Below are 23810 nucleotides of genomic sequence, written 5' to 3' on the forward strand. Positions count from 1 at the left end.
CTTGTCAGTTAACTCCATGACCCTGAATGCGCCCTCACTCTTACCATGCAACGTCAGACCAGCGTCATGGCGTCCTGCATGAGCTCGTCCATCTGCCATACTACCTGTATCCGCAGTGCTCTGCCCTTGTTGTGTTTCACCTGCACTGCTCTGCTCCATTTTGTATTGTGTTGTGATGTTGTCTGTGTTTTAACCTTGAAACTCTTTTTTTCTTAATGACTAACTGCACATAAGAAACATTTCTTTTTAGTGGATACAACCTCTTTAAACCCCTAGCATCTTTTACACTCCCACACTAACCCTGTTTAATGGTAACAGTGGTGCAAATTATTTCTGTTGTTGCCATGTGAACTGGTTTGGATTTCAAAATCTTCTTGATTTTGAAATATGTGAATTGGACAGATGTAACAGGCACGGGCAGAAAATATCCTTGAAGGTATCTTCAGAATGGCACTTGTTGATTAACTCATCGCCGTAAAAACATTTAACCTTGTGTGACTTTTGAAACCTTCCAGTGATGACTAACCTCGACGCCACACAAGCTGTCTGAGTCTCCCTCAGATCACTGACCTTTCAGCAGCGTTGTGTTCTGCTGCACTGTGGTATGGTGTCTCACATGATGCTCTACTCTGTTTTTCCCCTTTTAGATTAAAAATATAAAGGTCCAAAAAGTGTTTATGGTGCAGGTAAGCCCCGAGTCAGACCTGAAGCTCGCTTCCGTCCAGCAGCCTACCTACCCCTTCGCTCGATCACTCATCCTGGCTGTTCCCCCTCCCACTCTTCTTTTTCTCCATCCAGCACTAACCAAGCTTTATTTACGGAGTGCTCTGACAAAGGGGTAAAGGGACAGAGAAACCAGGCTGTTTATTTGGGGGGTGTCCTACTGTTTAGGCCAGGCTGGTAATTGAAAGTGATGCACGGTGGGGACAATTAGCACCTGACTAAGTAGCAGCATGAACAATAAGGCTACACTTCTGGCCCTCGCTTCTGCATGTAGCGCGCCTTTATCTCTTCTTTCCTTTCTTTCCCCCCAATCCGTCCACCCCCCTTATTTCTTCCTGTTGGAGTGTGCCTGTTTGCCTGGGGCAGACTAAGACTAACACCTGCCGCACTGGAAGATGTCTTTGTCATCTAAAGCCTTGTTTGAACTGCTGCAGAGGCGACCAATGGGATAGCAGGGCCATGTAAAGACCCTCTTTGTTTTCTTTCTCTCTCCCTTATTCCTCCCATGTGAAATGAACCTCACTGTAAGGCAGATTGGGCTGAGCAAGGAGCGGAAATGTTGTGTTAAAATGACCATAATGATACATTAGCCTCTTCTTGATCTGGGTTATTTATTTTTTCAAACGGTATCTTACTATGAAAATGAATTCTTACATGAGGCCATACAGTGAAGAACATCAATTAACCGATGCAGCCGCAGTCATTAAGTGCCACAGTGGGAGTGATGACTGTTTAGTGCAGCATGTTTTAATGGCCGCTAAACGAAAAGGGAAGTCTGTTGAGTGGGTGGTGAACTGTACCGCACTATTGTCAGTGTGTATTGGCTGTAATAGGTGGTTGCCTTCCTCCTGTCTATCATGTGTTTTCACAGTACATGCAGATGGAGTTAAGCCCACAGAAAGAGTTTACTGTAGGAATGAGTAGAAGAATACGGGAATGCAGGAATTATTCCGTCCATCAGGCCAGCCTATTTTCTTCTTCTTTTTTTTTGCCAAGCCAGTCCCTTTTTTTATATTCATATGCAGATTTGAGAATTTGAGAATGTTTGGACCCCCCTCGCCTCCCCTCTAGCCGTTCACAATACACACACCCTATGTTTCATCCATAGCCCAGCCCTCCTCTCCCAGTGAGCGCGGATGCTGGATGCTGCCGGTGGCCACTGTGCTGCTGAGTGTCTGTTACTCCAGCCATCTGCCGTTCCTTTTAGCCGCTGCAACTTGAGATGCCTCGGAAAAATGGCAGGAAATAAAAGGATAGGAAAGAAAATAGGCAACCAGATGCCACCTCCACAAAGCAGAAAAGTTGTTTAAACTCGAGGCATGGGGGCCAGGGGGGGGGGGGGGAGGCAGGCAGGCAGGCAGCAGGTCTGGGTTTGGTCAGGGGCACACTGAGGAAGTCCGGGCGACGTTCACAATACTTGATTGTCCCCCCCATGGCCACTTCCTGACCCATTACCCGTTTTTTTTTATAAAAAGGACAGTACTTAACAATGGGAAGGCTCCACATGTTCACAACAAGAGCATAATGTGCAATTTTATTTCCATTCAAAGCATTTTGCTGTCACACTGTGAACTGAATACTTTTTTTTTACCCTTAGCTCCAAAGGTTGCCTCATTTTTTGTATGTCATTTAAGCATCTGGAAGCTCTGTATTCGGAAGAAAGGCGGCTTCTCTTTTAACAAGCTTTGCTTTCCCACAGCATGTGAAAGAAGCATGTTATCTCTGACATATTTGAAATCACTTTCTCATACCTTAATTGCAATGGCTTAATGGGTGAAACAAACTCAAATCTCCGCACTTTGACGGTTTGAATTGTACGTTTTTGTGAATGTCGGTGAAAAGACCAGGTGATCTTGTTTGTGGTAGCAGCCAAATGCATGACAAAGCATGCTGGGATAAAACGGCAATCACACAACCTGATGAACCCCACTGCCATGTCTAACTCTGTCTCATCTATTGTTGTCCTTTTCTTCCTGTCCACAATCTCTCCCTCCGTCTCTCTCCCAGGCTCCTTCACCGGCAGCGTGAGCACAGAATCCGGAAGCAACGCAGGGCCGACGGACCCCGTGGACCAGGTTTCTCCCACAATGCCCCGTGCCACGAAGAACCGAGTGTCCGGAAAGCTCCGCCGGTCAGCCAGCGCTATAAGCAAGTCGTCCAACTGAGCTCTTCATCCCGTCCCCTTTTCCCCACCCGAGTGCAGCCTTTAATCTTTCTCTCAAAGAGCCTCACACACCCAGCCGTGACTGCAAGTGTTTCTTGGCGTGTACTGTTTTTCTTTGTTTTATTTCGTGTCATATAAACATGTAACTGGAGCATAATGCAATTTTTTAATTTAAGTGGCAATCATTGATTTTCGTTGATACATTTCTATTTGTTGTGGTGTTTAACTGCTTAATCGAGATGGACATGTGACTACGCTATTTATGTTCACCCTGGTGGTTTCAGCATAAGGACCAGCAGCATAGGAAGACTTGAATGAGAAGTCGTGAAAGGAACCTGTGATACAAAGAAATGTCATTTTTATTCTCATGTTTCTAGTGTTGTCTCTATGCACTGGAGAGTAAGGCGTTCTTACTATGTTAAGGGAAAGGGAGACTGCTTCACCCTGTTTCTGTTTCTCATCTGTCTCAACACTTAATGTGACAAAGCACTGAAGGACACCGCTGTAAACGGCATCATTGGGATCCATTTATAAATATGTTTGCCTTTTTTTACCTCCTGCCGCAACCTTTCTGCTGTGTCAAAGATAGCCACTGGGGACAGGAAGTAGCTCTTAAGCGCCAGTGTGGACCATGTTCATGGACTTCCATCTGCTGAAAAAGGAAGAGAGAAACACTGATGCATGGGGACAGCCTCCCCAGAACTGTCCGTGCCCCCTGCACTACCACATACTTTCTGAGTCCCCGCAGGACGTGCAGTCAGGAGGATTTTTAATTGTCTTCAACCCAGAGTGGACAATCAGTGACGTCTTTTCTAACTGGAGCTTAATAGAACATCTGTTTGGGGTTGTGTGTTTTTTTTTACCCCTCTAATTTTCATTTTTAAATGAATTCCGATGGATTGTGTCATGATTTGATTTATGCAACTCTGCTGAAACGAGAAAAGACTGCGTTTGTAATTGTTTTCTGATGTCGTTAACTTGGGCTCATGTCCGGTAATTGAATAAGTTCCTCCTGTCTCTTTCCTCCGCTATCAGTTTCCCCTGTCCTGTGAAGCCAAGGCATCGACATTCCAGCGTTTATCTTTTGCACTGTCATTGATTTACCTAGCATTTGAATGTTTCTGTTCGTTCTTGGATGTAAATTGCTTTACATTTTATTTGCTAGATTTATATTAGAAAGGACTATTTGATGTTGTATTGTATTATCTATTCATGTGCTGTTTTAGACGAAATATGCCGCCAGAGCCTCAGGTGAATCTTAAGTCCATGCACTGGTGTGTTTGAGTGTGTGTATGAGTGTGTGAGTTTCAGAGGGAGCTTCTCACAGTGCCTGTGTTATGTCTGTCCTCTAACATGCTGTCCAACACCACCTCTCCTCCCCGTAATCACATTGTAGTTTCTCTTCTTTTGTGACGCCCTGCATCACATCTCCATCATTAGTTAGTAGTCTAAAACAAAGCCCCCCCCCCCCTCTCCCTCTCTGTGTCTCTAAAGGTCAGCGTCTTGTGCTTCCCACTACAAAAACAGCAGCAGATGGCTTTGTGGGGTTCTCTCTTTTAGTCTTTATTACAGGTGGTGCACTGCTCCGTCCCTGAATAGGAGTCAAGGAGGCACCTCCGCTTTCCCATGATCCTCCGCCCTCGCCCACATCGCCTCCCAAGAGAGGTCTGTGTTTAGGTGGCATGCCTGAGCTGAACTCTAGCAGCCCTCCTAGCAACAGCCTTGCCGACGCTCACTTCTCCAACCTGCCCGCTCGGGGTAGTCATGGCAGCCAGGTGTCAGAGGGCTCCACCCAAGCTGCAACTCTATCCCCATCTGTTGCACTACTATGCCTTACTTTCCCCCCCATCGCTCTCCTGTCTGTTGTCTTTACTAACCTGCACACGTCGCCTCCTTTTGTTTGGGTTGATTCATTTTTTTTGAAGAATGTATAAATATAGGCCTGGATCACATCTATGTTGTTATTTCCCCCCGCCCGCCCAGGATGCTGATCTTAAAGATTGTAGTTTATTAGCAGATGTCTTTAGAAAGGGGTCTGTGCTCCCCCTTTGGTGGTTTAGTTGGCTGGAGATGTTAGTTTTGGACCAAGATAAGGATTGTGTGTCTTATAAATGTGAGGAAGCTGAACTAGTGTTAGCCCTAGTATGTTTTTTTCTCTCTTTCTTCTCGTTTTAGAAAAATCCTTGTACATTGTGTCAAATTTGAAGGCTCAAGCTCCTTCCGAATATAAATATATGAATGCCTGTAATATAATCTTTGTATAAGAGAAAGAGGAAAAAAAGCTTGAAGATTTCATCATTACTTGTCAACATATCAAACTGTTTTTAACGACCGAGTTCCTGCTATCTTTATTAGAAATGTGAAAATTGAAACATTTCATTAAATCAATTTGAAATTCTACGTTTCTTTGTGCCTGTTTCCCTCCTAACAACACATCAAATAATTGTGTAACCTCGGATTTAGCAGAGTGTGTGTGCTGACATGATGGTGCTGTTACCATGGGCTCTCTGACCCTGGCCCAGGCGTGCTAGCAGCAGCAGGGTAACCTGACCCCCCTCCCATCTGTCTCCCCTGCTGCTCCGCAGGCTGGCATAATGGAGGCTCACCAGGAGGTACAGGTGCATCGGCTGCAGCACCTATCTGCAGCCATGCCTCGCCTGAGTCACATGAAGACTCAGGAACAGCACTTGACCGTAATTGGAGCCCTGAAACTGTGAGAGAAAGGGTGAGAAAGAAGCTGATAATGTTAGCTCATTGTCACCATGCTCAGCGCTGTTTGCCTGAGTCATTGACCCCGAGAGAGTTTATGAAGCAGGGTCTGGGTGTCCCAGGCTGATTGTTACCAGATTGTCTTTTTTCATGTGTTACACTGCTGACTGTAGTCTGTTTTCACACGTATCTCATATCTCTGTCTGCATGTACTGTCACTGATGCCCTAAGGGGGAGTGACAGTCATTTAAAACATGGTTTTATTCTTTTTTAGTCTGAGAAGGCTGTAGAGTTTTAATAAGCAGGAAAGTCTTTATAAGAAAAAGGAGATTTTTGTAATCTTTTCAACAAATAAGGCAAGTTATACCATGAGTAATAATGCTCTGAGGTGAACCCAGTGCTGACAGTATGGCTCTGTAAGTCTGAAGAGGAGGCGGTGTGCTAAATTACAACTGAATGAATGCCTTACAGGTTCTGGAGGTCAGATATGAAGCCCACTGAGCCCGGGTGTGCCCTAAATCAGCACACATCCAACTGCATATGAGTCTTCCAGAGAAGACAGATGTTTTACTGCTCCAGAGGTGAGTTTGATCCACCACCTCTTTGTCCTCCTGTCATGTCCTGACATGGTATTAAGGAGAGGATTTATGATTAGGCCCTAAGTGCTTCTCTGTGGCAGCGAAACGGCCTCTATTGAGCCACTATATGATTCACTGCGAGTCCGCCTGGAGAACGGGGAATCGAAGGCTACGGTTTGGCCGGGGGGTCCTGAGGTTTCTTTCCCTGTTGGGGACGAGTAAAAAGAGTTGCACCGTTTTGGAGTGAGAGGGATGGTGCAGAGGATACATTAAAAGTTAAACAGTGACATTGTTAAAAGTGTTATGGTGTTAAATTGTATTCTTATTCATCTTGCTTGGTAGCCTGATTTGGAAGTCCACTTTAAACCACATGATCGGCCATAAAAGCAGAATAATAACTGCATCACTTTTTAAAGATTATATTGACAGATGTTGTATCTAAGCATAAGTCAGTGTAAATACGCGTTTAAGGTTATTTTTGAAAGAGCTTATACGCAACGTTTTACGCACATGGTTTCATTGTGGGTTCTAAAATTATAACCACAAAGTCAGAGGGCTTTTTCCAACATCTCATACTTTAATCTCATATGATAAATTAATAGTTTCTACCTGTATTAATTTAGATAATAATTTTAGGATTATTAGCCTATATGAAGCTTTTTGGAAATAATTTTCCAGACTTCCCTCAAGAGAAAACACATCACGGATATTCTATAAAAGATCATCATACTCATCATGTCAGCATAACCAAATTCCCACCAGTAATATGAAGTATTCGTTAATTACCACCATATACTTATTTCCACTCTGTCTGAGAAAGTTCAACCACCTTGAGACACGTGTCCTTTTGAAAATATTTTATTTCGATAGACAACAACGATGTACACATACAATCAAAGCGCTATAAAAGCCAACATTTAAGAAAAATAACTTGTCCTTAAAAAAGATTGCATCTAAGGTAAGAGCTTTACGTTTGTTTTTTTTACAAGAGCTGTGGGGATTGAGGATTAAAACCCGACCCACGAGAATTAGCACAACTCGTGAATTTGACGCCAAAAAAACAAAAAAAAACAAATCAAAAAACATTTTGGCTATACGACATGTAAACTGCCAGAACGATTCACAGAAGAGATCACAACAAACACAACAATAAGTTACATAAAATAATTTGAATAAATAAATAAATAAACATATGATGAAAAATATTGCAACAATCTTCCATAATAATAATAATAATAATAATAAAATATGTGCCAGCATTCAAAATTAATACAGTCTATGTTGACTTTTTTTAAGGCAGTTATACAGCGGGATTTGGATGTGTATTTAGGCTATGTCGGACTAGGTTGATACTAAAGGCATTTGTGGTTCTACTAAACAGGGAATGTCTCAGTCACTCTCTTTTTCCCACCAATACGAAGTCATTCCCAAACTAGCCTAAAGCTACAGTGATAGTGAATTCAAAAGGCTTTGATGGGGAAAAGGATTTCTGAGAATGTTAAGACATTTCTTAGGTCTAGAAGCTATCATTGAACACATGTGCTGTCCTAGAAAAATACCCTTTAACAGTCAAACTAACGCTTTGTATTCTTTTTTTTCTTCTTGATAAACTAAATTGAGAAAGAAAATCTCAAAATAGGCCTATAAGTAGTTCAAATATAGAGAGAAGCATTCAACAATCGCTGATTGGCATGGAAAAGACACCTCATTAAACACCACTTAAACATCAAACCGGCTGCCTTTCATTGGCCTAAAGTTATGGCAGTGAGCATCTCAAACTCTTTTTTTAACCCCAAAGCCACTTTTTTTTGTTTCTCCTTTTTTTTTTTAAGTTATCCCCACTTCAAAGGCACAAGTTTAGTGTTGTCTCTAACAGGCGGGGCGCACCGGCATTTGGAGTAGGATCACCTGCCTGTTCTCCGAGGGGTGGCACTTGTTTATGTGCCTGGTGAGCCCCGGCGAGCTGTAGAGAGTGGCGGGGCAGTATTTGCACGGGTAAATCTGGGAGGAGTGCATGAGGCGCAGGTGTCTCTCCTGGCCGGCCCTGCTGGTGAAACTGTCCCCGCACACCGGGCACAGCAGGCAGTCCGCCGGGCTCAGGTTCAGGGGGCTTTGGTTTGTGGCTTCCTCTGAGGATGATAATGATGATGATGATGAAGATGATGAAGATGATGCTGAAGAGGAGGGTAAGACCGGAGCCTGCTCTGCCGGGCGGTCGCCGGTTTTAAACCCGTGCTCCTCCAGCACTTTCTTTTGCAAGGCCTGGTGTGCCAAGATATGTTTTCTTAGGTATGCCTGTCGCTTAAACCTCTTCCCGCAGTACTGGCAGTCATAGGTGCCATCTTCAGAGCCCGACTCGGACAGACCTGGACTCGGGGTGTCTCTGTCACTCATGTCTTTGGCTTCGTCGGTGACTGACTTGACACCCGTGGGTGGCATTTTGGCCGTTTCATGTTTGATGGCCTGTGCCTGTGCCATGGCAGGTGCTCCGGTGGTCCGGGGTTTGTGCCAGCGGCGGTGAGAGGCGAGGTTAGCCGGGCAGCTGAACATCTTATCGCACTCTGGACACCGGTACTCGACCCTGACGATGCGCGAGCACTTGTGCTGAGCCAGAGAGAATGGATCTTCGTACGCCTCCTTGCACAGCTGACACACAAACTCCCCCAGAGGCTTGTTCCCCACGGAAGACGACCTCGGCTTCACCTCCAGCGGCCCCTCTTTGATTTTAAGACCAAGCACGGGAGAAGTCGTCATCTCGTCTTCGAAGTTGAGTTTTCTGATGGCTTTGGGTTTCTTGGAGGCGGGCTTAGATTTACGTTCTGTACCGTCAGCTGCGGGTCTTTTGGTGGCGACCCGGTTGCTCGGTACCGGGAGGCTGCTGGTGGTGCCGCTGCGGCTGCTGTTGCTGGTTCCGATCTTCAGGTCGACAGGAGCGAACATGAGCTGGTCCAGGCCGGAGAGGGAGGCAGGTGTGGGGAATGACTCGGCAGAAATAGGCGAGCCCAGATTGAAACTTCGCTCGAAATATCCCCTGTCGTGCTCCTTGCTGATGGGCCGGGTGGGGCTGTAGATCGCTTGGCACACCGACTCCGGGTTGCCGAACAGCACCGGCTTCTCCAGTCTTGGCACTGGCGCGTAAGCTGTTGTGAAATCTGGAGATGCTGCGGCGCGCTCCGGACTGGATGCCACGGACATCGGCGGGGAGGGGTCCACATAACTCGGCAAGGCAGCTGGGGTGGGATGCTCCTGGTAGTCATCTTCGTCCGACCGAGTCCTGTAGGAAATATGTGTAGATTTCCTGTTTCTTTTTACCAGGAATCCTTTGGGCATCTTGGCGAGTATGAGAGGAAAGGCACTTCGGGGAGGTGGGTGAAGTCTCGAGTATCCAGGTTTGTTAAAAATATGGCAACACTAGAAGCTTCTGGGACTTTATCTCCCCAGTATATCGATTCTTCTGTTGCTGAAATGTTTTCGTCTCCAAGGCATAGCTCCACTCTTTTTATGCCGGAATGATGCTATTGTTCTCGCCCCCCCTGTTGCAGCATCCCCGACCAATCGGATGAAACCAACATCCCAGTGGATTTGATTGTGGGAGGGCTTACAGCCTGGGTTTGGTGGATTTCGTTGGAGGATGTGCAGATAGCTTAGCAGATGTACTGGCGGTTTATTACATTAATGTGTAGGCTCAGCCCCCCCCCCCCCCCCCGACAGAGGCACACGCCGGGACCCTCCTCCTTTTACGGTCTGATGGGCCCCTATACAAATGCACACGTGCCACGGCTTTGTGGCTCTCCTCTGGGGGCCCCGGAGCTGCGAAAGGAAATGTCCGTCACTGCCACGATCATCACAATTTAGAATTAAGACGGGGATAAGACAAGCTTGGTTAAATACAAACCAAAAGCTGTGTTTCTTTCAAGTTCTGCTGTGATGAGGTTCAGAGAAGCAACTCACCTAATGGACACAACTGCAACACCAGATTCTCCGAATTCCAGCTTGTTTCAACCTCCACTCGGTTCACAGTTGTTTATTTTGTATACCCATGCTCCTCTTCTACGCACGACCTTTGCACACATTGCAGGCCTCCCAACAAACCAGATTTTATAGACCTTTATTTTATTATGCCTTAAATAAACACTATGGATGGAGTGTTTCTTTATTTTAGGGCACGTGTCTGCGTAGTTTAACTCGATATATAAATCAGACATCTCGCTGCATACATAAGTAATAAGAAGGCCCTCTGGTCTTTGTGCACAATAGCCACGTCTGCCCGCGCTTGGATTTCCCCGTCTCTCTCTTTTTCGTTTGAAAGGCAGATTGACCTCTTAACTGTGAAACAGGACTCACGACCAATCTGGCCCACAGCTAGGCGCGTGCTGGGCGGAATCAGAGCTGCAGACAAAGAAGGCCGCAGCCGAGGCTTGTGCCGCAAAAATGCTGCACATAACAGGGAAGCTGCTGTTGTTGCTGGGGGGAACTGTTGTTTGGGCAAATATGTGCTGTTTTGAGGACGTGAAATGTTAAAGTTTGCATTGATATAAACAAGTATACATGTTTGTTATACTCCAATAATTTATTAAAATAAATCTCCGTTTCTATAAAACGCCCTCATTATGCAGTCTGCTGTTTGCCTAACAAAGACAACTTTTTTTACGACAAATGTGGCCTACTTCTTTACCGGCTCCCCCATGGTTTCTGTGCATACCTCATATATTGTGTATTTGTCTTTTCTCCCTCTCGTTATAATGGCTAAATGTAGGCTGCAGTTCGCCACTTGGCAGAGAGTGCATTCTTTTTCCTTTCACTCGGCAGACCAGGGAGGAATTAATCTCCATCGTCGTACATTGTTCCCCTCATTTGCATAAAGCTGCAGTATGACCAAGTCAAATAATTACACAATCGGCTCTGAGCCGCAGGCTTGCGCCTTCTTTCAATAGGTCTCTGTGTGCCCGTGCCTTCTCACCTGCCTGAACGCACACCGTTATGTTGGTGAGGTAAAAAGACAAAGTAAAGAATTTTTTTTAGAAACGTTCGAAAGATAGACATAAAACTAAACGTAAACTTTTCAATGTTTTGATTCAAGTTGAAAACATTTTTAAGAATCGAAAATCATTTTGTGTACTTATTTGTTGCTACGTTTTGTAACAGTTTTTTGGTTTTATGGCTTCACAAACTCGCCTAATTAAATGTATAATATAACTCCAAACTTCCCCCTGACTGTGTCCCCCTCTCTTCTGCTACTTGTTGTTCTTTCTCTCTGCACATCTATTAGTCGTGGTTTGTTGGGAGTACAAGCTTTGATGGCATTTTAACGAGTTCCTCTTTCCCCTATGATCATTTCTGTGGGGCGCGTGGGCCGGTGTGCTGGTCTTGACTATAAAGGCGCATGCGCGTGTTTGATCAGTGGCGCGTGCTGCTCTGGCGGACGGGAAGCATAGGCGCCTCATTAGCATACAGCTGCAGCCGCTCTAATGCATGCCCAACTTCAGCCTCATAAACCTTATGGCATGGTGCACCGTTTATAATATTCCTCTCATATTCCACCTGCATGTAGTCTTAATAGAATAGCTATTAGACTAGGCCTATATGATTCAAGTTTAAAATAATAAGTATTGTTTTTAATGTTTTAGTTTGATGTAAAAGTATGTCTTTTGGTGCTGTTTTTTAACTTTCCCCACAGTCACTTTAAAAAATCGTCCTAAAGTAATGTAGGCCTGATTTGATTATTTGAACCTGAGTTCACGGATTAACTGTAAAAGTAGAAGTTTGAGTTAAAGACTGATCTGTTTCTGACTTTAGCTTCAGAGCCTTGTTCTTACTTAATTGCACCACCTACAGGAAGAAACATGAACTCTGAGAACAGACTGAAAAGTTTTCCTTCAGGATTCAAGGCATTTTACTCCGATTTTTTTGCAGGCATCCCAGCAGCATGATTCTGTCAAACATTAACAGCGGTGGAGCATTTTGGTTCTTTCCCAACAATTGGATTAGCTCTATTCTCGCCATACATGGACAGAAAGCTCCTGTACTTCCCAGATGAATGATTAGCTCCATGTGCTTTGCCAATTTGACAGTGCAACAGGACATGACTGTAATTGGTGCTCACTACATGGCCACCTTCAATGCATTGTCAATCAATTATTGTAATGGATTAGCTGAGGTCCTATTCTGGCTGCCTGTAATCTGATAGAGGGCTCTTTCAGCACCATGGAGAGAGCCAGCGAGGGACCCAGATTTAATCAGGCTGGCTGTGGACGCAGCACAGCCTCGACTCGAGCCTTTGTCCCTGAAACTGAGAGCAGGCGGGCAACAACAACAGAACAATGACACAGTAGAACAAAAGTGGCAGAGTTTAATGAAGTGATTGGTTTTTAAATATAATTGTAATGTAACACATTTCAACTATTTCTACAGGGGCATGATGATTCAGTTCTGCTGTTATCTTCTATTCTCCGAAATGACTATGGCAGATATCTGTATGACTCTACTTTCTCGTTAGTGTGAATGAATCTTCATATAGTAAGATATTTATCTCAGCTTTGGGTTAACTATAATATAGTGTGTGTTACCTCTGCTAAGGAGGTTATGGTTGTGAATAGGGTTAGGTGCAGTGTTATCTGTCTGTCTGTCTGTCTGTCAGCAGAATAATGGAAACAGCTGGATAGGTGTAGCATGGGACGAGGCAGAATCCATTTCATTTTGGAGCTGATCCGGGGCGGATACATTCAATATGTCTAACTTACAGAAAAGAGGCCTTGGCAGAACAATGGAGTGCCTCTGCTGTTGTTCTGTCAGAACAACTCACGGCTTGGCATTTTAACACATTGCCATAAGCAATACCTGGCCTGAGTACAGTTGAACAAAGTGTATGGGAATTGAATCCAGATGATTCATGGTTCCGGTGTACTGCTTTATCCAGCCTTGTACACGTGTGTTCTACTGAATGTGTGCCGCCTTTGGGTCACACAGTCTGATTTCCACTGGTTCCTACAGAACACAGATAACGTTGCAGTCACTGTGAAAACACAACAGAGCAACACAAGTGAACAGTTTGCAGCGAGCCTCTAGAAATGAAGTCTGACTGTAGCATCCAGGAGATCAATGGGGGAAATTGCCTGTTTGGCCATGAGAAGCACACAGAGGTCGGTGTCTAGACTTTAAAGTGTACTTTAGAAAGATGCCCATGAGACCAGGTTACTACCAAAAGCCCCGTAAAGTGGTGTATCTCCGAGCTTATGACTAATGGACCTTGGTGTTGACTGGGAATGTCCCTGATGTCATTTTGACAATGGCGCTGATGGCCTCATGTCATTTCTGAAAAGGTATTGTGGCGCTGGCAAATATAATGTTCTCTTTGCATTATTGCAAAATGAGTATGAAATGCCACATCAATGAGTGCAAAAAGGTTGCTAATGACCCCGGGGGAAACCATAGATTGTTCTATTGGTTATATCTCATGTAATGTGTGCGCAGACACGTGAACAAATGCTTCAAAGGCACAACAACAGATTATCTTTCCTCATGTAGAGCCTCTTATTGAACAGAGGTCTTCCTGCATATCAGTAGCTTGGAGTCCCAGGGGCATGTTTAGCTCTAATTTAACCATCAAAAAACATCAGAGTGTCTCTCAATAATCTCCGCAGTCCATTGGTTGTTTGGGGTGGAGTCCCCTGTCAGAAAGCATGCCCTGGAATGTTAAACACTAATTCACCTCTGAGCTGTGGAGGTGGATAAAGTGATTGTTCTATCTGGGAGCTGATTAAAATGGCTCGGGCCCTCTGCGCTCACCTCTGACGTCCACCACATTCATTTCGGTATTCATGAGCGGATGAGAAAGTGCAGGCAGAGCGGCTGCCGTATTACAGATAATAAGGCCAGCGGGCACCACATTCGCTGCCACAGGTTTCCCCCTGCCCCGGCTCATTCAATTACTTCACAAGAGTCCTCTGAGGCGCAGCTGCACTATGGGGGTGAAGAGGAGTAAATTGAGGTACATTCATGTAGACACACACGAGAGCACACACACACTGCACAGATACAATGGAGTGGAGGAGGCACACACACACACACACACACACACACACACACACGCACACACACACACACACACACACACACACACACACACACACACACACACACACACACACACACACACACACACACACACACACACACACACACACACGCTGTAGCAAGACAAGCCAGCTTATAAAGGATTTTACTGACAGGCGTTTGGCTTAGCAACCAATACATTTCTCACACAAGTACACAACAGAAAGAAAGAAAAAGGTCCATCCTCTGTTGCTCGATGGCTCCCTGAAGATGTAGTGATATTGATAATGGATTCTCTGAGAAAAATGAAATCAGGGCCATTGCTCATAGACTCCATGTATGAGGTCACCATTATCTTGATGAACGTGTAGACAGCAGCTGTATCATCAAGGAGCATGAGCGATGGACTCTGGCAGACCTAATGGGCCATATCCTTTATCTATTGACATATGGAGCTGCACGGTGGTCGTGTTGATCATAGCCTTAACTATTAGTCAGCTTATCTCACTAATTCGTACATAATACATTGCTAAGCTTTTCATGCAGAATCGTCTTGGTCCCCTAATTAATATGTACAATGTTATATTTGAAACACTGGCTCTGACTGTGGAAGGTTGTCTACTGAGCGTGATCTCTCTGGAGAAGGCTGGTTGCTGTCCATGGTTCTGAACTTCTGTCCTGGAGTCTACAGTGGCAGCTGCCCCTTTCTAGTGCCTCGGGCTCTATAAAAGACACAGGGCCAGTGGGAAATACAATTTGGTGCCCTCTGAGTGGCTTTAAGCGCCTGAGTGATGCGATTCTGTCATTGTGACTCACATGAATGGAAATGTGTCCTTTTATATAGGTTTGTTCGAACATTCTGTTGATGAAGAGTAGTTTTCCATTTGGGGGACATATGCTTATTTGCAATAGATTTGTTCAAAACGCTTCCACTTAAAGTGGACCTATCATGCTATATTTGAATAATATATTGTGGGCCATACCTATATAAAACATGTCTGTGAAGTTTTTTTTCAAAATACCAAACAGATCATGCATTTTAGCCATGCCTCATTTCGCTCTATTTGCTCTATTCCAGCCCTGTTTTCACAAGGGCTGATTCTGTGGCAAATGAGCTGCAGCTGACCACACCCCCCGGCAAAGGAGGGGAGTGAGGCACGAGCGTCATGTTACCATGCCACGGCAACCTCTCATTCCCCTGATAGGTGGAGAGTTGCCCATATACAGTAGGCGGAGCTCCTTGTTTCTCAGAGATATTTCAAATCTGGATCAGTCTGTATCAGCTCGGTTGCAGTCCCGTTTTTAGAGATTTGGGTATGGAGGAAAAGAGAGAGGGTTGAGTTCCCTGACACACCGAGGACACATATTCATGTATAAAAGACGTACAAAAGTGCATTTTGCATGATAGGTCCCTTTTAACTGTCTGTACGACAGCTAGTTATCTTGGTTTAGTAAGAAGACTGGAAACAGTGACTGTGTCTTTCAAAAGTAACGTCACGTTGAGTTCTCAAAGAGGATGACTCCAGGAAGTTACATGTCCTGGTCAAGAAATAGACGGTTCTCGGGTTCTTTATTGTACCTCGGAGAAATTGTCGTGCAAACAGCTATAACAAAAATCAAAGAATATGAAAACTAAATACAGTTACACAAGCATCTTATGGTTTAAAAAAGGTTACCAATTTTAAGATCTCGTCATAAGGTCATGGCAGGTGCTTCTACACACGCTTTAGAAGCCATGCTTGCAGTTTTGTGCTAGCGTTTTTTAGCAGTGCTCTAGTAGGGAACTTAAAACACAACTCTTTAAAAAACACAAGGTTTATAAACTTGAGGGATTAGATGGATTAAACAAACCAAAATGAAGTGGCGAGTTTTAGAGGTGCTTGAAGGCAGACTTAAACCTCGCCAGGCTATTGCACATGTGTTCTATATGCTAAGCTAAGCTTAGCTTAACTGTCTGCTAGCTTCAGTTTCACATTTGTATGTAAAAAACACTGGTTTTTATTTTCTCGTTGAACTCTTAGCAAGGAAAGACATTGTGATTATTATGCCTTTTTAATGCAGTCACTCATTTCCTTTCTGCGGACATTGTGGAAGAAATGTACCAAAGAATGCATGAAAAATGTGGAGCTCAAGTGTGCAAGTACATCCTTGACACGTTGTGTGCATTACGAAAAGAAACCTTTTCTTGGCCTTTGACTTTGGAATGCCGCATTTTCCAAACAAAGAATTTCCAGAATTGGCCCTCTCTTCATTAGATGGCATCATTTGCATTCTCTTATAATTGTGCTGCTTCTTTGATTATTAAATGATCACCCTAATTAGGGAGCATAATAGGGTTAATCAGACTCTGCTCATCACACTTATTATTATTCCTGCAGAAAAGTGAAGGAAAAAGATACAGTACTTGATTAATTACATCAGCCTTTTCATCAGCTGGGCTACCAGTCCCCCCTCTGAAATTAATATCATGTTGTAAATGGAAGGAAGGAGCTGGCCGGACACAGACAGATGAAAGATTTCACTCAAATTAATTAAGCACTAATTATGCGGTGGGAGTTGGGAGCAGTTTGCATAATGAGCTCTATCAAAAGAGATCAGTCATGGAGAGGGGCTGCAGAGTTTCTGAACAGCCTTCAGATGATACACAGACACCACTGCACATCATGAAGAGGCTAGCAGCGAAGTGGGAAGAGGGTTAAAGCACTTTGAGGCTCGAGTCGTGAGCTTGAGGAGTGTGTTGTGGGGTTTGTCAACATGCTGGGAACAGGATGCCTCCTCACTTGGCTTGTTCAGGGCCACACACGTGGATTATTCCGGTCTCACTTAAAGATATTACACCAGTCCTGGGGGCTGTATGTGTGTTAGTTCTTCTACTCCCCTCAGCTTAAGCATCAGATAATGAATTCCCAGCTCAGGCAAGAGGCAATAAGGCCAGAATGCACCTCTAAATTCGAGCTAATCACAAACAACCTGCATGCGCACTCCAGGGAGCTTTAAAGACCTAATCACCTCTCACTCCAATTCTTGTGGTGCTCAGTTATTGTTGATCAGGGACTACGCTGCGGCCATCTAGCCAACAGGAGAAGGGATTAGAGAGACAGAAACTCTCTCCGTATTAATCGCCTGTTTAATCACAGCCACTGCGTAGTGTATGGAGTTGAGTTACTTGAACTGATTTGTGCCACAGCAGCAGCAATCATGTGTAGGCTAATCAGGGTGCACAGCCCGGCACTGCCCTCTCCGAGTGGAATTACAAAGACTATGATTAGTTAATCAAATGAAGAACCAATGCCCTTTCTTTATTTGTGTATACACCTTATCTAAATGGAAATTGTATAGCTGAGGCACTTCCAGAAGGACACATCTACATGTGAATGATCCTCCTCGAGCCCTTGGCGGTGAATACAGAATAAGATCTTTCGCGTCCCAATCATCGTGTTATGGCATCGTGGAGACTTGTACATGTCTGAATGATATGTGTTGTCAATGCTCATGTGAATGATGCAATCACTCGGTCTGTTGTGAAGTAAATCAGGAAGCACTAGACGGCAACTCTTCAAACACACATGATGATGTGAGGCACAATGTCAAGATTGTATTATTGTGAGAGACGAGGACAAAAGGGACGCGGAGACAAAGGCAGTTTACTGGTGATACATGTAAATATCATCAACAGACAGGTGTTTATGAATCTGAATACAAATGGAATGGATTACTTTTCTTAGAGGACGTTGTACATCTTGGTGCACACACCTTGACACTTAGTTAGTCTGTAAGGCCTCATTTTAATAAGAATGATTAACATAATACAAGTAACATTTGTAAACTGAGGGGAAACAAATACAGCCCTAACTCACTAGTCTAACTGCTATTGGCTGGCATTAACATTAGCTAGGCCAAAGGAAAACATGGCATGGCATTTCAACACGGCTGCACTTTCCTCATTATTGCTACTGCTCTGGTGACTTAACTAGTTCATTTAAATGAAGTTAAGGTTAAAAGAAGCTTGTCTCATATAATGGGCCTTACTGGTTAGCCAAACCGTTAGCTTGTTGGATGGACTGACATCTACCTAACACATTGGGCATAGTTTGATTCAACAAGTGCCTTTATTACAGTGATAGATATGAAACGGGGAGACAGAGGGGATGACATGCGGAAAATGGTTCCGAGCCGGATTCGAACATGGGTCCTCCAATTGGGGATTACCCCAGTATGTTGGTGCCAGCTCTCCCAACCGAGCTATATGGTGGCCTGATTATTTCTTGCATGTATCTTTTAGTGAAATGCTCGTGCTAAAGAATCAGAGACGGTTGAAGTACAGATATTAGTCTGAATAAAAACACATGCTATCACCTAAGCCTTAGGTGTCAGGGGTGTCAAACTCAATTTCATCGCGGGCCACATCAGCATTATGGTTGCACTCAAAGGGCCGGTTGTAACTTTAAGACTATATAAAAATACATATGTAAATATATCATATATATAAAATAATGTATTATCATCATTGCCTCTGCATTGGATTATCATCGGATAGGGTAATAACTTTTCAGTGCGTATGTCACAAAATGATTTAAAAAGAAAAGCCAAATTCTGGAGAAAAAAGAAATAGAAGTGACATTTTGAAATAAAAATCTAATTCTGAGAAAAAGGAATTCTATGAAAAAATGCATATTTTGAAGAAAAAAAGGCAAATTCTGAGAAAAAAGTCATATTTGAGATGCATTGTGGGACATGTAGTTTATGGGCAACGTGCTTCTGTAGCATGTAACCGTATAATAAACATATTATATTCTTTGCAAGCTCTAGTGGGGCCACATAAAATGAAGTCGCGGGCCGAATGTGGCCCCCGGGCCTTGAGTTTGACACCCCTGACCTAAGGGTAGCCTAAATTAAATGATAGCACATTGCCTAAGTACAGTTATGTTGCTCTCCTCTCAAGTATCCCATTAGCAACAAATACATCTAACATTAAACGTGAGACTTGTGAACTTCTGTTGACATCTCTCATACAAGAATCACATCACTCAAAACATGTTCCTGCCTAAGAGTTAGATGGATTTAAATGTTATTATAAAGTCTCCTCTCCTCCACACGTCCTTCTGTCAGACATGCTGTTAGACATTGTCACTGTTGTTCCTGAAGAGAAAGCAATGCCCCTCCATTGCTTTGTGATAACTTCCTTCCAGGGCCGGCAGACTTGACCTGCTCACTCCTCCTATAGCATCACCTCTATTATTTGTCAGTGACAGCCGCCCTTTGGAGGGTGGGGGGGGGGGGGGCTCCATGAAAGGTACAGGGTCGTGGATGTCCCAATCCATCTCTGTCTGCCAAGAGATTGATTGTGATTTAGAGCGCGGGGCAGGAGATGGACGGCTTCCATTCTGATGAGCGATAGGTGGGAACCTTTGACTCCCAGCACATGGCAAGCATAGGCAGCGCTATGATGAGGGGTCAGAGGCAGCTGGTGGGGGGAACTTAGGGTTGTTTGTAGGCAATGGGGGGGTTGCTTGGATCACAAGATAGAAGGTGTAAAGAGATCCAAGACAAAGCCCCCAAACCAACCGCCAGAGTCTATGACTTAGCCCATCCATCACCGCCCAGCTTTGTGGTTAGCATAACGGTTGATAGCTAATCGTTTCATCATCAGGGAGATAATGGAGATGACAGTGAATGCAGACCAGCAACAAGGCCGCACGAGGCGTACAAGGCCGGGCAGAGGGGGCTTTGTGCCAGCTGGATGAAATATGTAGATATTTCCATTTGTGGACTCCTGACTCCTGACTCAAATATGAATGGTCTCAAGTGGAGCCTTGCAGTTTACCTCTCGCAGCCACATAGGTGACGTCTGTTTGAACATCGGTTAATAATTACATGAGTGCACCACCGAGCTGGTTTGATCATTTGAAACAAAAGATGTTCTTACAAATCTAAGGGGAGTTTCCCCATATTGGGCTTTGGGAAACTGATTAGCAGAACAAAGACTTTAGGGTAGAAGGTATCCTGTCAACTGCTCCAAATCCCCAGTTCGCTTTTAAATATCCTAAAATATGCATATTAATGTTATCTGACTAGGGCAACAAAGGCTTTTCTTTGATAATATAATCTTTAAATCTTACTACTCAGGAGCAACGTTCAGAGAGGACTCTTCCTATTCTCCGCCGCGCTTTGTCTCCCAGTTCAGATCAGATACAAGCTGTCCTTGGGAGGATGTTAAGCTGGGCTACAGCCTTGCTTCAGTGGGTCGCTCTGGAAGCTTAACTCCATAATCAACCTGAAAGGCCTCATAAGAGCCCGGTCTTAAAATGACAAGACAGGTGGAATTGTTTGTGGCAATATGGATTTTTTTTTAATTGAGAGGAAAAGAAAAATCTCTATATCCAAAGTGTTTTTTTAAGATCACCTGTTTCATAATTGTACATTCAATGTCAATATTGTGAGAGCAGCAGTGCACAAAAGCCGGCGTATTGTCAATCACAGGAAGTTGTGTCAGCCAGGTGAATGTGGGGCCAGTAACCTGATCTGCTGTTGACAGAGCAGGGACAGGTGCTGCAGACAAACTAATCCATACATGCATGCTCGACACAGGTCATCCATTAAGGCAGACTGATTCAGAGCTTTAGAAGAGTACTCCTCAACCATCCCAGGCCCGGCCTTACCTTCTGTTGTTGCCATAATAATTGCAGTAATTCAAGATGGGCTGCTCAGCTAATGCTTGAAACATTTTGTCGTACAAGGGACTGGGGAACATCTCTGGAAATGAGGTCTGAACTTGAATAAGGGAAAATAAATAGCAGGGATGTTTTTCATTTGACGTATTTCATACACAAAAGATATTTCATCTTTATTTATCTGAAGGTTCTGACAGAAAGGGATTCAGGATATTGGGTTCAGGGAGTTTGAGGGGCTTATTGGCATAGCTTGCATGGCCATTTAACATAAAAGCGTCATGTGGAAAACATATAACAGTATTCACTTTGATTCCGTGGTATTATCAAACCCACTCCCATAAGGCCCCAAATGCCAAATAAAGGTTTACAGGCAGAGGCCAGACATCTGCTGCTCAGTGATTGGTTGAAAAGCATCAGTCTCACCTGTTATCCACAGCCCAGTGCACGGTAAACACCCTCAGTCAGAGCTGATGTGGGAGAAGGAGCCCATCTGGTCAGCCACGTTAACAACCAGCTCTTTAACAATGGCTTCCAGGAAAAAGGAGAACGGTACAACAGCCAATAAAAACAGGCTATGCATGACATTTAGCGCCTGATGCGGGGCTTAGTGGTATACAGGTTACCTACTGTCCTCAACAGCCCCTGGCAATAAAACAAAAGGCAATCTCACAGAGCGGGGGGGAAGGCTGTGTGCAAAGCTGCCTGTTTCAGCTGTTGATCTCATAATGTGTGTGTAAAGATGCACACAGCGCATTGGGGTGAAGGGATTCATTTTCAGAAGGCTTTCATATAAAAGTCAACACCTTTAGTTATGCAAATACTTGTTGTCAAATACTGGTTGTCAGTGGGGAAGTGTCATTGTATCCAAAACGGAAAGACTGACAACTAATAATATTTGGTGACGGATGTTGCTTAGAGGGATGTAAATAAGAGATTAAGCAAATAGAGAGCAGTGCAAATATATGTAGCTGGAGCACAGTCACTGGAGAGCAGTAAAGTGCTTATTCGACTAAACAGTGCCATCTTGTGTTCAGTTTTTAAAATCCAAAAACCCGGCAGGTGGAATAAGAGATGGATCCTTGTTTTATGACATCCAATTAAGTTAACTATTAACTAATTTATAAATACACTTTAGCCATGTTTCTACTTTTGCACACTGCTGAGCCTTCTAGTGTAGCTGTGTGTGGTCAGTGCTGCAAGCCAGAACACATTAGCAACCCACATACACAAAGTAGACTCTAACAAGTAGGGGTAACTCTATTTTTACAACTGCATGCAAAGGATGGACACAAAGTCTCTAAATAAGATCTTGGGAATACAAAGAGGGATGTGAAGATGGAAAGGTTTGGGGTGGAGTTTGAACAGCAAGCAATGTGCTCTCTACAGCTGCTGGCACTAATGAGGATAATTACCCCAGTAATAACATTAGCCTATCTGAGGGAATGGAGGGGAAGGACAAGTGGTTGTGTGTGTGTGCACGCATGTGGTCACTGTGTGTGTGTGTGTGTGTGTGTGTGTGTGTGTGTGTGTGTGTGTGTGTGTGTGTGTGTGTGTGTGTGTGTGTGTGTGTGTGTGTGTGTGTGTGTGTGTGTGTGTGTGTGTGTGTGTGTGTGTGTGTGTGTGTGTGTGTGTGTGTGTGTGTGTGTGTGTGTGTGGCCATGCCCATGCCCATGCTTTTCCTTCTATCTCACTTGCAGTCTCTCCCTCATTCCCTGAATCTCAATATCTCTTTGTTAGCCCACAATAATTGTGTTTGGGCCTCATATCCGCCGTATCAGATTCGAGTTTGTACAAGGTAATTAGCAGGGGAAGGGAAGCCTCCACACCATGAGGAAAAATGCCCCCATGACATCATTCTGGCTCCACTCAGGAGAGGGGTTTATTTGTTCTACTCAGTCTTCCTCTTCTTCATCCTTCTTGTCATTTATCTGGCAAAAAGAGATAACTGAAGAGAGTCAAAAATGTAGTGGCAAGCAAAAGTTGATGACATTGAAAAGGAGGAGAGCTGGGATTAAAAGATATAGAAGTGAAGAGAAGGAGAGATAAAGGGGTGGAAAGTGATTTGAGATGAGATGGAAGGCTGTATTTTCGCCGCAGGCCATTAATCTCCAATCAGCTTTGACTAACAGACAGCAGGGGAAGGTTCCTCTGCGTTAATGCAGCTTGCCATTCAGAAGGAGCCAGTGTATCCAGCTGGGAGTCGTGGATGAGGGGAGGATTAACTGGCACTCAGGTGGAGAGAGATTAAGAGAATCAGACAGAGACCCTGTGGATGGTCCCACCTTCTCTCGCTCCATCCATCCCCTTCTTTTTTCCTCAGTGTACGAATGTGCTGTACCCTACGTTTTCTGGGTGGAGACGTGAAAGCAGGTAGAAGTGGTTGAGGCTTTACTTTAGGGGTGACTTGTATCTGTTTATATCACTTAAATCAAATGAAATGATGGTTGACATTTCTTGGAGACAGGTGGAGGTGGGATTGGCGCACCAGAAAAAGCTAATGTTTTTTTTTTACCAGGGAACACCACAGTAAAGGCAGCAAAGCGAGAATAGGTGAAAACATTGTTCCTGGACATTGGATCATTCCCTGCATTCGATTAATTATCTGGTGACTCAGCAGTGAGTTTTATTTTGAGTGTTGTTTCTGCTTGATCTTGCAGCCTCAGATACACTGTTACTGAAACTGTCAGTAAACCCTGATAACAGCAGTGCGTATTAAACCTGGACAGAGCTGTGTGGATCATCTCCGGGCAGGAAATTGTCACTCCGTGTCTTTGCCCAGCTCAGGTTTGACAGATGGTTGGCTTAGGCCTCGCACAGAAACACAATGTCGTTCCCTGTGTATATTGAACTGGTTTCTGCGGCTTCGAAGGTTACATGGGGATGCAGCAAAAAAAGGAGTACCTCAAGGTTCAA

The 23810-nt window shown here is 44.2% G+C and overlaps 2 protein-coding genes across 4 annotated transcripts in view; one reads left to right on the forward strand and one right to left on the reverse strand.

Annotated features, from left to right (window-relative positions):
- ralgapa2 (Ral GTPase activating protein catalytic subunit alpha 2) overlaps positions 1 to 5287 on the forward strand; it is a 103585-nt gene extending 98298 nt beyond the window's left edge. For all 3 annotated transcript variants that reach the window (XM_034111044.1, XM_034111046.1, XM_034111047.1), the window contains one exon: positions 2731 to 5287. In XM_034111044.1, coding sequence (XP_033966935.1) covers positions 2731 to 2888 — 158 coding nt within the window. In that variant the 3' untranslated portion in view covers positions 2889 to 5287. The remainder of the gene's footprint in view (positions 1 to 2730) is intronic.
- A 2136-nt stretch (positions 5288 to 7423) lies between these two features.
- insm1b (insulinoma-associated 1b) lies at positions 7424 to 9592 on the reverse strand. The gene has a single exon (XM_034112100.1). The coding sequence runs from the start codon at positions 9502 to 9504 to the stop codon at positions 8044 to 8046; it is 1461 nt and encodes a 486-aa protein (XP_033967991.1). The 5' UTR covers positions 9505 to 9592; the 3' UTR covers positions 7424 to 8043.
- Positions 9593 to 23810: the final 14218 nt, after the last annotated feature.

This window comes from Pseudochaenichthys georgianus, chromosome 22 (genome assembly GCF_902827115.2).
Source record: "Pseudochaenichthys georgianus chromosome 22, fPseGeo1.2, whole genome shotgun sequence".
In the NCBI taxonomy this organism is placed as follows: Eukaryota; Metazoa; Chordata; class Actinopteri; order Perciformes; family Channichthyidae; genus Pseudochaenichthys; species Pseudochaenichthys georgianus.